Here is a 13,182-nt window from a genome sequence, read left to right as displayed (position 1 = left end):
TACTACCGCAGGGAAGAACTATCCTCTCTGGCTCTACTATTACTTGAAAGCTATTTTACCCAAGTGAAATACTACTCCATTTTCAAAGAATAGGCCAGAAGGTCTAATTTTATCCTTCAAGAATGAGATCATGATAAAAGCAACATCAGCAAATATCAATCAGCCTTTTCATCTATAAACACCGCTCAAGATAGTTATTTATTAACACAGTGCTTGGTACCAACTTAAGCTATAAAGCAAATAACCACATTAGTCTCCTGTTCATCCATTAAAAATATAAAGCCTGATATATCCTTACAACTAGAATTTTTACGATAGAATGTTTCAATCTTAAATAAATTAAGAATAAATATTACAGTAAATATAGCAAATATAAATATATGTGGTTAAATAGCAACTATTTATGCTCTGGAAGAGTTTTATTTTATAAGTTAAATTTATTAAAAACTTAATTTAAAAATTTAACTTAATTTAAAATTATTTTACCTTGTTTTACAGAAATTATAAAGAACAGTCAGTAAACACAAAACACTGTAAATTATTTTTAAATTAAAAAGATTAAATACAATATAATCAAGAATAAGAGCCTAATTTTGAGAGTCACAATGAATTAAAATATCAGAAGTTTAAATCTTTGATTTTTAACAAGCGAAATCTTAACTGCATTATTTTGGGTGGTTTCTATAACATTTGTATATTTCATGAATAGACCATGGATTGTGATTTTATTATGATACATGATTCAAATAAAATCATTCCCACCTAAGTATTATAGCACTGAGAAGAACAAATCATTTCCCTTTCCTTGGTTTCATCCCTGTTTACTACTTTTTCTTCTTAGAATACAGAAAAGGACTGAACAAAGATAATATGAGAGGGTAATCTAGTTACTCCTTTTATTTCTCTTGTAGTTTTAGAAATCATGAGAAAGTGAGGGACCCTACCTAATAGGGCCAAAAACCTGGTACCTCACTCAATCCTGTTCTTGGAATCCATGCTAAGTGGACCCCAAGTAGCTGAGTCTGGGAGGTCCTTGTTCTTTGGTAACTAACCTCTACGGAAGAGATCAAAGCCTCATTAAAAATAAGACTATATGCAAAAGTTTCCAGTGTGTATCTACTTGTACAACAAAACTATATAGAAATAAGACCAGTTTCCAAAAGTCATCCCACACCACCTCATAGTCACATCAGTTTTGTTGATAGACCATTAAGTGGTTTATCAGCAAGTGCCAACTCCTAATAAAACTCCTTGGAATAAAAATAAACCCAAACTAATAAATCTTATCAAGAACTGCTACTCTTTTCTTATACAGTAAGTAACAGGGAAATTAAGCTCTACACATAATAAAAACCTAATAATAGAAAGAAGCAACCTCACATATTTGTCACTCTCTTTAAAACATTTTTCCCCCACTACCCGCCTAGAGAGTCCTTCAAAAATGTACTCCCTTCCTTCACCAGGAGTTTGATTAATAGAGCACCAAAGTAATTTATTTTGCTACTTTAACACAAAATCAAGGAATGATAAAGAGGTAAATTTAATTCAGTAAGAAAATTCATCATTTTTGTTACATATTTGCAAGAATAATTAGGTTGGGCATGAAAACTTCTGTTTTTGTTCATAAATCAGTCATATTTTAAAGCTTTGATATTTTTACTTTCATCAGGAAACAGAATATTCATAATCTGATACTGATAAGATCAAACATACGTTAAAACTTAATCTGGTGTTTAAGTAATAGTCTATATGTGTAAGTTATACAAAAGAATGATAATTTCTAGCATACCAAGTTTATAGAACATATTCAGAGTATTTTGTTTGCAGCAATGGTTCTACTGAGAGCTACTGGCTTCTGGTGGGTAAAGGCCAGGAACATTTCTAAACATCCTACAGTGCACACGACAGCCCCCATAACAAAGAATTATCTAGTCCAAAATGTCAATAGTGCAAGGCTGAGAAATTCTGATTTCTAAGCTTCATCCCCTCATTTATTTTACCCACATTTAGGAGCTTACTAAGACAGGGAGCGTGTAAATCAGAAACACAAAAGGCTTGGAAAATTCAATCTAGACAATTTCTCTGAAAAATCAGGCTATTTTCATCATAGACAGAAAGAGAAATACAGAGAGTACATCAGTAAGATGAAGATGTTGGACAATTTTAATTTTTATCTCCTCCCCCAACTTTGCTTCTGCCTTTGAGTTCTGTCTTTAATTTGCAGACCAGACCTATAAATAGCCAAATGTAGATGCAAAAACTCATTCCAAAACCTTTCAGAAGTTTTCCCACCATTACCTACCTTATTCCATTTGGGTTAAACGACAAACTGTTGATAATAAAACTAATTCTATGGTCTCGATCTAGTAGTTTATATATATATACACACATACATATACATATGTGTGTGTGTATATATATATACGTATACATTCATATGATGTACTTATTAAACCCTTATTTCACTTTATCTACCTAGCTTTCATAGCTATGCAAAATATATTTCTTATTGGTCACATGCAAAAGTTTCATTGATACTGTTATTTAACCCCACAAAAAGTGGTTATTTAAAAAAAAAAAAAAGGATACTATTACTGCTCCAACACATTGAGCTGATTCCGTGTGGTGATGTGTGGGGGCTGAATTTATCCACCAATGTCATAGAGGAAGCATCCCATATTTTAATATCATCTCCGGATGAAGCAAATCTGAGGTTTTCCTGCATGACTGCACCTACAAATAGTTTAAAACAATATATTTAAAAAAACAATTAAGGATAGATCAAAATGAAGGATCTAATCTAAATCAGGTGGTTCTACTTGTCCACTTTTGTTCCAGAGGGGGGTGTTCACCACAAAGTAGCTGGAGCGATCCTTCTAAAATCACATTCTCTCAGTTGACCCTTCCAATAGCTCTCCACAGCAATTATAAAGAAATCCAACCTCCTTGGCATGCCTCGCATGACCTGGCCCCAGTGTAACCGTCCTACCGCTCTTCCCCAGGGCCACCAGACTCACAGGCCTTCTTTCTTGCCTCAATCTTCCCAGTTGCTGCCCCCTCTGCCTGGAATACTCTTTCCCCAGATTTCCCATGGTCATCTCCTTCACCTCACTCTAGTTTCAGCTCAAATGTGTCCTCAGAAAAGCTTTCCCTGACCACCATGGCTAAAGCAGCCCCACACCAGTTGCCCATTATGGTTTCATTTTTTTCCCCCACAGCACTTTCTGCTATTTGCAACTCTTTATTTATTCTCATAATAATGTCTGCTGCTCCTGACTTGAACAAAACAAAGATCCTGAAAACGGATTTTGTCTTGTTTACTATCAGTCTTGAAATGTTCCTGGCACTCAGTAGGTGCTCAACAAATAAGTACTGGCTAGAAAACGTCCTAAATCTTTTTAAAATGTATAATAAACTGGAGGATCCCTGCGGGTCAGAATCCAGTGACTCCAGTTTTTCCAAATAACTCCAAAATTAGCAAATATAGCCAAAGGAGATGTCACTAAGTCCCTGTACCAATACTTGGTCTAGGATGGCTTCACTCGTATTGTTTATTCACAGTATATAATTCGAGTACATAATTCTGACAAGTGATTTAACAAACCAAGGCAGTCTAAAAAACAGAAGGCAAGGGAGCTGCTTTAGGCAGATACTCTAAGAGCAGCAAGTGGTAATGCATGATGAGTCAGAAAAAAAATGCTCAAAAATACATGGAAGAAAAGGAAAGGAGCCTAGAAATATACCCTCCACACGTTCCTGGTGTGGACAGTGTAAGAGGACTGCACAGTAGTAGTGATGTCACAGAGTCCCAAGTCACCAACAAAGCATCACATTTATGTCCAGTATATCTTATTTCAGAGGCCATGTTAAAGGTATAATAATTACAAGGCCCTTTGATTCTCAAGAGACAAAAAAAAAAAATTTTTTTAATGTGCTTATAAAAAGACTAAAACTTTTGTTAACTAGAAAAGTCACTTATGCGGTGACTTATTATGCTTCATCCGTCGGATAAAAACAGTGTTACCAAAAGCCGTTCATCATCTGTTGAAATGTGGACATGCAGTGTTTGGATTTGGTGCCTTGACATGTGGTAACATGTATTGGTTCCCTACTCACGGTACAATTAAGTGCTGGAAAGCGGATCTCTTAAACCCAGGAAACACAACTGAAAAATGCCTTTACTATAATCTCACACCATTCCCGTTAAGCGGTGTGGGGCAGTGTGGAAAGATCACTTAAGTAAGGGCTCAGAAAACAGGAGTTTGCCCCAAAGTTAGGTGGCAGTAACTTCGGCAGAGTCACTTAATGTCTGCTTCCTTCTCTTCAAGTGGAGTGGGGAAGGGGTCCACCTGCCCATCTACCTCGCTCTTCTGAGAACTGAACACCTTTAAGGGAGAGTCATTACATCAGTCTCTCAAAGAAGGTCCCATTAAAGTGAGTTGTCAGGACACAAGGCGGCAAAAGACAGCCAACCCCAAATTTAGGGACAGCGCCTACAGGGGGAAAAAAAATTCACTACAATATTTAGTTTAAACGAAAGTTCTTCAACTTTTACTTGCAGAAGAACTGCTCAACAGGGTTACCTTATAAAATGCATTCGAGCCGTAGAGGAGAGGTTTACAAAAGGGGAGGCGGCCGGTGGAGAAGCGGCAAACTTTCCGGGGGACAGCACACCCCCCAGAGCCGCCACCAACCCACCCACCCCAGCTGCCCGGGCCACCTCTCAGGCCGAGTCGGTGACTGTCGCAGACGGAGGTGCGCGACCCCGGCCCGCGGCTGCCGTGCACTTCCGCGCCAAACTCGCTGCCGCGCCCCTGCCCTACAACTGCCCGGAGCACTGGACCGGCCCGGGCGCGCGGGGCTCGGGGACCTCCGACCCGCCCCCGGAGTGGCCGGAAGGCGGGCGGGGTTCGGGAGTCTGCAAGGACGCGACGCGCAGCGGCCCGCTGACCCCCGGCGCCCCGGAACCTCACCTCTCAGCCGCGGCACACCGGGGGCCACGGCGCGGCCCGCTCCGGCGCTGGGCTTCCGGCTCCCGCCCGGATTGTTAAACTTCGGCGGCCGGAAGTCCCGCCCGCAAGCGGCGTCATGGGGAGAGGCGCTGCACGGAGGGGGTGGCTAGGGTTGGCTACGCAGGGGCGGGGGCGGGGCCGGGGGCAGGGGCAGGGCCTCCGCGGGGATCCCTGTCCCACCGCCAGGGCGGGAGCTGGGGGCTTGGGCGGCTCCTTCCACGCCCCAGCGACGGCCTCTGGGCACAGGTAGATAGATGCCCCTTTGTTGTTTATTTGTTTGCTGACTGCCCGCTGGGTGCCGGGTTCTAGGATAGACTCGGTGCGCGATGATGGGCTTAGCCTGGGAGTACAGGGGTACTGTGAACGTTCATCGTCCCTGGCCTCGTGGAGCTTACAGTTCACTATAGGAGGCAGACGTTCATAAATAATTACATACTTAAAAGAAAAGTGAAGCTGACAGTTGCTTCAAAGGAAAGCTAAGAGGTGAATGAAACATATATGAAAGGGAAATGAACATGGATATGGGTTTAGGAAAGGCTTCCTTTGAAGAGGAAACCATGGAGAGCGGGTAATACCCCATGCAATTTACAAACCAGAAGGCATGCTCAGAAAAGCTCAGAAATAACCAAAAGTGTAAGTGTCTGAGGTATCTGACTTCAAAATCCATGAGCTTTCTTCCTAATCATTGATCTTTCTTCTTAATCATGCTGCAGGGTCAGGAACTTCAAACACCATCTGGTTGGAATTCTTCTGAAAGGGAGATTTCTCAGAGTGGAAAAAAGAGGAGCTGAACTGAGTTTTCAATACCAAGGCCTTTTTTTTAGCTTTACTGACAATTTTTGCTGAGAATACTTATAATAAATATAGGGCACTTCTTCTGCAAACAGTATTATTATTCTTTCATCACACGGAACTAGGAGTGGGTTTCTGAACTAGGTTCATAAGCCCCAATTATTTGTACCCATGTTGCAAATGAAAACTCTGAGTGCAATTTTTTCAGAGCAGAAATTGAAATCCTAACCAAGTTGTAAAGATTGATGGGAAGCCTCAAAAGGAGAAAGATAGCAAGCAGCAACTGCCTTAATTGTGTAGTTTACAGTTCTTGAGTTTATTAAATCCAATTTTTGCAGGGATGGGGGCCAAAAAGTTGGAAAATGATAAAATAGAGTAAGGGAATAGAGGCAGTGAGAATTGGGGCAAATGGGGAAGAAAAGACGACTAAATCTCTGAAAAGTTAAAGCCAGAAAGAAAATTGAGACTAGAAAATGTGAAACAAAATATAATACATGTCATATAATACATATTATATACTGTATAATAACAAATATATATGACGATACATATTATTTATAATGCATACTTTACTAAACATTATATATGTATGCATGTATAGATATAATGTGTGTATGTATGCTATAAGTCATCCTTCCAAAAACATATACTATTATATGTCCCCCACTTTACATTTGAAGAAACAGAGGTTAAGTAATTTGCCCGAGGTCACACAGTTTAGAAATGGTATGGACAGGATTTAAACCCAGAACCATAAGTCTACAAAGACTGTGCTATATAGTCATTATGCTATATAGTCAAGAGCTAAAACACAGCATAAAGAGCCAAAAGTTAACCTCCACTGCCCTTCCTACTGGTTAGAAGTTACATGGTCTTGACAGTTCTGTCATTCTTGTTCCTACCGTTGTGTCTATGTGCATACTTTCCTCAGATCTATAAAATATAAGCAATAGAAGCCAAATGTTGGGAACCTCACTAACATATGAATTATATAAACATATATACCTTTCCAAAAGTAGACATCATTACAAGGAATATTTCTAGAGACAATGAAGGATACTTTGTAACAATAAAAGTGTCAGTAAAGCCAGAAGCAATATAAATTATATATGTGACTACAAAACTCAAAGTATATGGAGAATAAATGTCATAATTAAAGGGGAAAAAGGCATATCCAGAATCATTGTTTGAGACTTTAAAAGAATTCTCTCAATAATTGATAGAATATCCAAATAAGAAAAACAGTAAGTAAAGATGTGGAAGATCTGAACATTATTAACTATTCTATATGAAAGAAAGAAAGAAAGAAGAAAGAGAAAGAAAGAAAGAGTTCCAAAGCCAATGATCTATGCACTCTCTTAAGGAACCTAGAAAAAGAGGAGCAAATTACACAAAGAAAACAATGAAATTGAAAACAAATTAACAGTAGAAAAAATTTGATGAAATCAGAAGGTGAATCTTTGTAATGATTAATAAAATTGATAAACCTCTACCTAGACTTATCAAGAAGAAAGAGAAAACATAGGTTACCAATAGGAGAGGTGAAAGAGAGGCCATCAATATAGAGCCGAAAGATATTTCAAAAGATAGTAAGGGAAAAATATGAACAACCTTATAACAATAAATTTGGTAATTTGAAATAAAATGGACAAATATCTTGGAAGACATGAATATTAAAACTGACACAAAAAGAAATAATATGAGTAGTCCCTATATATACTACAGAATTTGCATTCATAATTAAGGAAAGAAAATATCAGGATCAAATGGCTTCACTATTGAATTCTAACAAACACATAAGAAAGAAATAATAACAATCCAATATAAACTTTTTCTGAAAACAGAAGAGGAGGGAATATCTCCTAAACTTATTTTTTTAAGGATAGTATTAGTCTGATACTAAAACCAAGCACATTACAAGAAATAACTATAGACTCATATCTCTCATACATACAAAAATTATACATGCATGCAAATTAAATATATATGCAAATTAATTCCAATAACATATAAAAAGGATTATACATCATGACCAAGTGGAGTTTATTCCAGAAATGGAAGGTTAGTTTAACATCCCAAAATCAGTGTATATAATTCACCATATTAACAAAATAAACAATACCCATATGATTATATCAATAGGTGAAGCAAAAGCATTTGAAAAAATCAGCATTCACTCACGATTAATAAGTCTCAGCAAACTAGGCAAAAAACAGGGAGGAACTACCTACCTCACCTGGGTCAAGAACATCTATGAAAACCCCATAGACAGCACCATACTTCATGGTAAAAAACCGAATGCTTTTCTCCTAAGAACAAGAACAAGACAATCATGGAACACTACATCAAAAACTAATGATGACGTACTGTATAGTAACTAACATAACATAATAAGGTAAAATAAAATTTAAAAATAAGTAAAAAATGCTGAAGATGAAAAAAAAAAAAAAAGACAAGGATGCCCCAGTCTCACAACTACTATTCAAATTCTTCTGGAGGCCCTCGCTGGTGCAGTAAGAGACAAGCAGAAAGAAAGAAAAGCACACAGAATGTACAGGAAGAAGCAAAACTCTATTTGTAGACAATATGATTGCGTACTGGAAAATCATAAGAAATATGTTGAAAAGCTCTTAGAACCAATAAGCAAATTTAGCAAAGCTTATGCAAAGTCATATACAAAAATAAAGGAGCATCTCTAAATACTAGCAATAAGCAACTGGAAAATGAAATAAAAATTACAATTCCATTTCCAATGGCATCCAAAAGCATAATACTTACAGTTAATTTAATAAAATATATTTAATAACTACACAAACTATAAAACATTGCTGAGAGAAGTTAAATATAGATATAGATATCATATTAATGAGATGGAAAATATTGCTAGAATGTCAATTTTTCAAAAAAGACAAATTCAAAAGACCTATCCCTGCTGTTGATCTAGATTTAATACAAATTAGTCCATAGTGACAGAAAGCAGTGTAGCATTTGCCTGGGTAGTGGGAGGGATGGACTACAAAGAAGTCAAGGAAGCAATTGGTGGTAATGGAAAGTTCTTTACATTGATTTTTGTGGTGGTTTCAGCACATCTATCAAAGTTCATAGAAGGGTTTATTTTAAACTATGCAGTTTAATATTTGTATATTCTACCTAAATAAATTTTATTTTAAAGAATTTCAGGGACTAAGAGTTCCAGATCCTTAAGAAATAAAGTGATGTCCTTGACTTAGAAGAGAAAAACAAAATTAATTATTTCTTAAAAAGACATACCAAAATACATAACTGTCAAATTTCAGAATATTGGTTTGAGAGAAATTTTAAACATTCCCCAAAATGAAAAAAAAAAAAAGTTACTATACAAGTTTCAAGGATTCAAATGGCTTCCATCTTTTTAATAGGAATACTAGAATTTATAAGACAATGGAACAATCCCTTTATATTTTTGAGCAAAACAAAGAAGAAAGATTATTAACTAAAAATTATCTAGTCCTATTACTATTCAAGTGTGAGGGAGGAATAAAAACATTTTCAGTCATGTAACATCTTAACCAATTTACCTCCCATGCACCCTGTGAGGAAGCTATTTGAGGGGTTGCTCCACCAAAACAAAGGAGCAAACCTAGAGAGAGGAAGCGTGGGTACCCACCCTGAGAAAGGTAAAGGGAATCCCCAGGATGTCACTGAAGGAAAATCCCAGGATAACAGCCAGACACTGGGCTTAAAGAGCAATCAGTCCAGACAGCAGGTCAAAAGGCTCCAGGAGTGCTATTGTCAAAAATAAAAATACACACACACACACACACACACACACACACACATACACACACACACACACCCATATTTGACATGCTTAATTGTGTTATGAAGAGATTTGCAGAACTGGGAGAGAGGAGGTAAAGGGCTTATTTCCTAACTGAATACATAAAAAACTGGAAAACCAACCAACCAGCCAAACAATAAGAGAAAACTAACACTAGGGAAACAAAAAGTTGTGCAAGAAAGGAAAAATGGAAATAGCAACGACAATATACCATATAATTCTGTGATGAGTAATATTAACATAATCATAAAAATGAACATGGAATGTTCATTTAACCAAAATTATGATACAGCTATCTTGAGTTGGTAGGGAGATGGGAAGTATTCATTTGCATGTGGTTAGGTCCTGTGAGAACTGATTCCCTGCCTTCTATGGTGGAAAGTTAATAGTAAATCCTAAAACTGAAAAAATATTTATCATGAATAAGCTTATTATTCAGAGAGATGGAGATGAAATCCAAAAGACACAACAAAAAACGTTGCCTCAGGGAGAGTAGTAAGTGGGTGATGATGAATAAAAGCAAGGGACTGCTTTGTTTTTTTTGTTTTGTTTTTTAGCCTTGTGGTTTTATGTTCCTCTTTTTAACTTATTCCAATATGTCTGATTCTTTTAAGTAAAGTAAATTTAAAAAGAAAAAAAGTAAGTACAAAATATTGACCCATTCATATTTTAAGGCGTCAAGATTTAGAAAGGATAGAGCAGCTAGATAATATATTTTATAGTGGTTTTCAGGGATACGCCAAAAAACCACATTGTTTGTTATTATTGCAATGTCAATGAACATTTGTGAGTCCTCCAACTTCCCAGGAAGCTGTGCGGGTTAGGTGATTTCGGTCACCAAGATGAACAATATCCCTACCTTGGAGAAGCTCAGGTTATACCAAGGTAACACATACTAGTGATACAAAGTGGTAAATGCTATAATATTTATCAAGTGCTGGGGAGCCTCAGTGGACAAAAGAATTAGTACTGCCTAAGGAGCTAGGATTGGTTTCAAAAGGAAGCAGGATGACATATACTTAACAACTTACAGTTTCCGGGTACTGATAGGGTCCTATGACATGGAGATCTGCACCCCTTCTCTCTCCATCCCTTCCCCACAACTGCCACCACCCATTCCTTTGGGACCCTGCTGCCCCACATGGTTCTTCTCTGCACACTCTTTCTAGGACTTTCCCGTGGCTCCTTCTGGCACTTTAATCAGGTTTGGGCTCAATTCTTACCTCTTCTTTTCTCCAGACTACGTTATCTAAAATATCCCCACACCTCATCATGCTCTGTCTTCTTACCTGAATTTGTCTTCAAAGCACCTAACTGCCTGACATTTTACAATATTATACATTTATTTGCCTTTGTTTGGTTTGTTTAGTTTCTTTATTGGAATGACAGTGCCGCATGAATAAGAATTTTGACCCCTTTTTTCCTTGCTACTGTACTCCCAGTGCTTAGACCAGCGCCTGGCATCTAGTAGGCCTTCAGTAGTTATTTGTTGAATGTGTAAATGGATGAAGACTGAATATCTCCAGTCTAAATCACCTAAGTGCAGACCCATACATACTCAACTGCTGCTGTCTCCACCAAATCATACTACTGCCTCTCTGCCAAACTGTCCCCTCTTCCATAGCCCCTCAGAGCATCCCAAGGGCTCAAACCAGACATTTGCAAGTCAATACTGACTTTCCCCTGTTCCTTCCCTCCTTCCCACAAACATCCAAATAGGTCATCACTAAACCCAGTTTATTCTGTTGATGAATAACTCTCAAATCTGTCCAGTTCTCCCCATCTCCAGTAGCTATTATCTTGATTTAAAGTATCCTTGACTCTTGGCTGGATTGTTGAAAGAGTCTCCTCCTCATTTGTTTTCGTGGTGCCAGGTTTTGATCCCTCCAACAATCTTCCAAACTCCTACCACATTGCTTTTCACAAAATGCAAATCTGATCACATGACTGCTCTGCTTAAAACCCAGGTTCTTAGAATAAAATCTAACTCCTTTGCCCGGCCCCCTAGGCCCTTCACCACTGCCTCAGGCTGACGTCCCCAGCTTTTCTCTGGCTACCCATTCAGCCTTACGGGACAGATATACCCCGTACCAGTTTGTCTAGCCTTTGTCCTTGCTGCTTCCTGTTTAGAACATGTCCTGCCCCTCTCCAATTTGATCAGATGGCAGAGACTGAGAAACTGTCCCCCCTGCTGGGTGCTGCCACAGCATCCTTGGCCCACCCCACTGGACTGTAAATCATGCATCTACTCATTGGCCCCCTGCACTAGACCCAAAGCTCAGGGGCATAGCACCTGCCTATGAAAAATATGTCTTTACGTCCCCAGTACCTAGCGTGATGCCTGACACAAAGGAGATACTTAATAAATGTTTGGAGAATGAATGAATGAGTGAATCCGTTTTTCAGAATCTCTTCTTAGAATCTAGCAGTAAAGTGGAAAATGGATTGCTGGTAGGGAGTCTCAAAGCATGCAGGCTAGTTAAGAGCTAACTGACATATTCCGGACAAGATGAAGAGAGCCTGGACTCAAGCAGAGGCAACAGGAATGGAAATAAGGAGTCAGAATAAGAGACTTTTGTTCAAAAAAACAAAAGGTATTTTATGAGCAAATGCAATTGAGCACTGTGTGTTTTCTGAAGGATGGGTCTAGTGTTTTAAATTTAGACACAGGCTGGAAAGCCAGACATACCCCGTGAGAAGCAATCAATCAACAAACTTCATGAAAGTGAGAGGAGGTGATTGAAGTAGACAAAGAGGTTAGTAAGGCACATAGAGTTTTTGATACAGAAATAAAAGAGAGTGTTTTAACTGCCGAAGAATCTAGAGGCTGACAAGGAGAGTGAAGATTTGAGTGCAGAGGATGTAATAACTGGAAAAGTTTGCCTCAGTCCTTAATATGGTAATAAAATTTGCAGACAGCCCATAGTACTATACTGACTGCAAAGTTATACATTATACAAGCTGCCTTCCATTTTGACCAGAGAGGTATAAAAGTAAGCTAGCAAGCTTCTGGGATTTACTGGGGGGGAAATAACTAACTTCCAGGGCCTGCCACAGGGGCCGTGTAGCCTTCCCTCATTTACAAATAATTGACATCGCTAGAGTCACAATGTGACGTAACGCTGAAGGTATCCCCAAAACATGGAAAGATTCTGTGATGACATCTGTGCTTTAGCCAGAGTGTGGGGAAGGGAAAGGAATGGATATTTCCTAGGAACCTACTATGTGGAGGACACCATGGTTTACATGTGTCTGTCACCCATCTTTACTTTTTAAAAATGAACATGAATCATTATCTGTCATAACTGATTTTGGGAAATTCTTTTTGGGAAATTCTTCAAAAACAATGAAGACCGAGACACCTGGGTGGCTCAGTCAGTCAAGCGTCTGCCTTCGGCTCAGGTCATGATCTCAGGGTCCTGGGATCGAGCCCCACGTCGGACTCCCTGCTCCGTGGGGAGTCGGCTTCTCCCTCTCCCCCCTGCTCATGCTCTCTCTCTTGCTATCTCTCTCTCTCTCTCTCAAATAAACAAATAAAATATTTAAAAAAAAAAACAA

The 13,182-nt window shown here is 38.5% G+C and overlaps 1 protein-coding gene across 4 annotated transcripts in view; it reads right to left on the bottom strand.

Moving 5' to 3' along the window:
* Positions 1-5,051, bottom strand: part of NEDD1 (NEDD1 gamma-tubulin ring complex targeting factor) — a 50,260-nt gene extending 45,209 nt beyond the window's left edge. For 2 of the 4 annotated variants that reach the window (XM_078076441.1, XM_078076440.1), the window contains exons 1-2: positions 4,974-5,047; positions 2,590-2,733 (exon numbers count right to left, since the gene is read on the bottom strand). In XM_078076441.1, coding sequence (XP_077932567.1) covers positions 2,590-2,725 — 136 coding nt within the window. In that variant the 5' untranslated portion in view covers positions 2,726-2,733; positions 4,974-5,047. Of the gene's footprint in view, positions 1-2,589; positions 2,734-4,583; positions 4,940-4,973 lie in introns of those variants that run through there. The other 2 variants (XM_078076444.1, XM_078076439.1) reach the window with 2 other exon arrangements.
* Between the last annotated feature and the right edge of the window lie 8,131 nt (positions 5,052-13,182).

Source organism: Halichoerus grypus, chromosome 6 (genome assembly GCF_964656455.1).
Source record: "Halichoerus grypus chromosome 6, mHalGry1.hap1.1, whole genome shotgun sequence".
Classification (NCBI taxonomy): domain Eukaryota; kingdom Metazoa; phylum Chordata; class Mammalia; order Carnivora; family Phocidae; genus Halichoerus; species Halichoerus grypus.
Note: the sequence above shows the minus strand (reverse complement) of the source record. Positions and strands in the feature narration are given on the sequence as shown.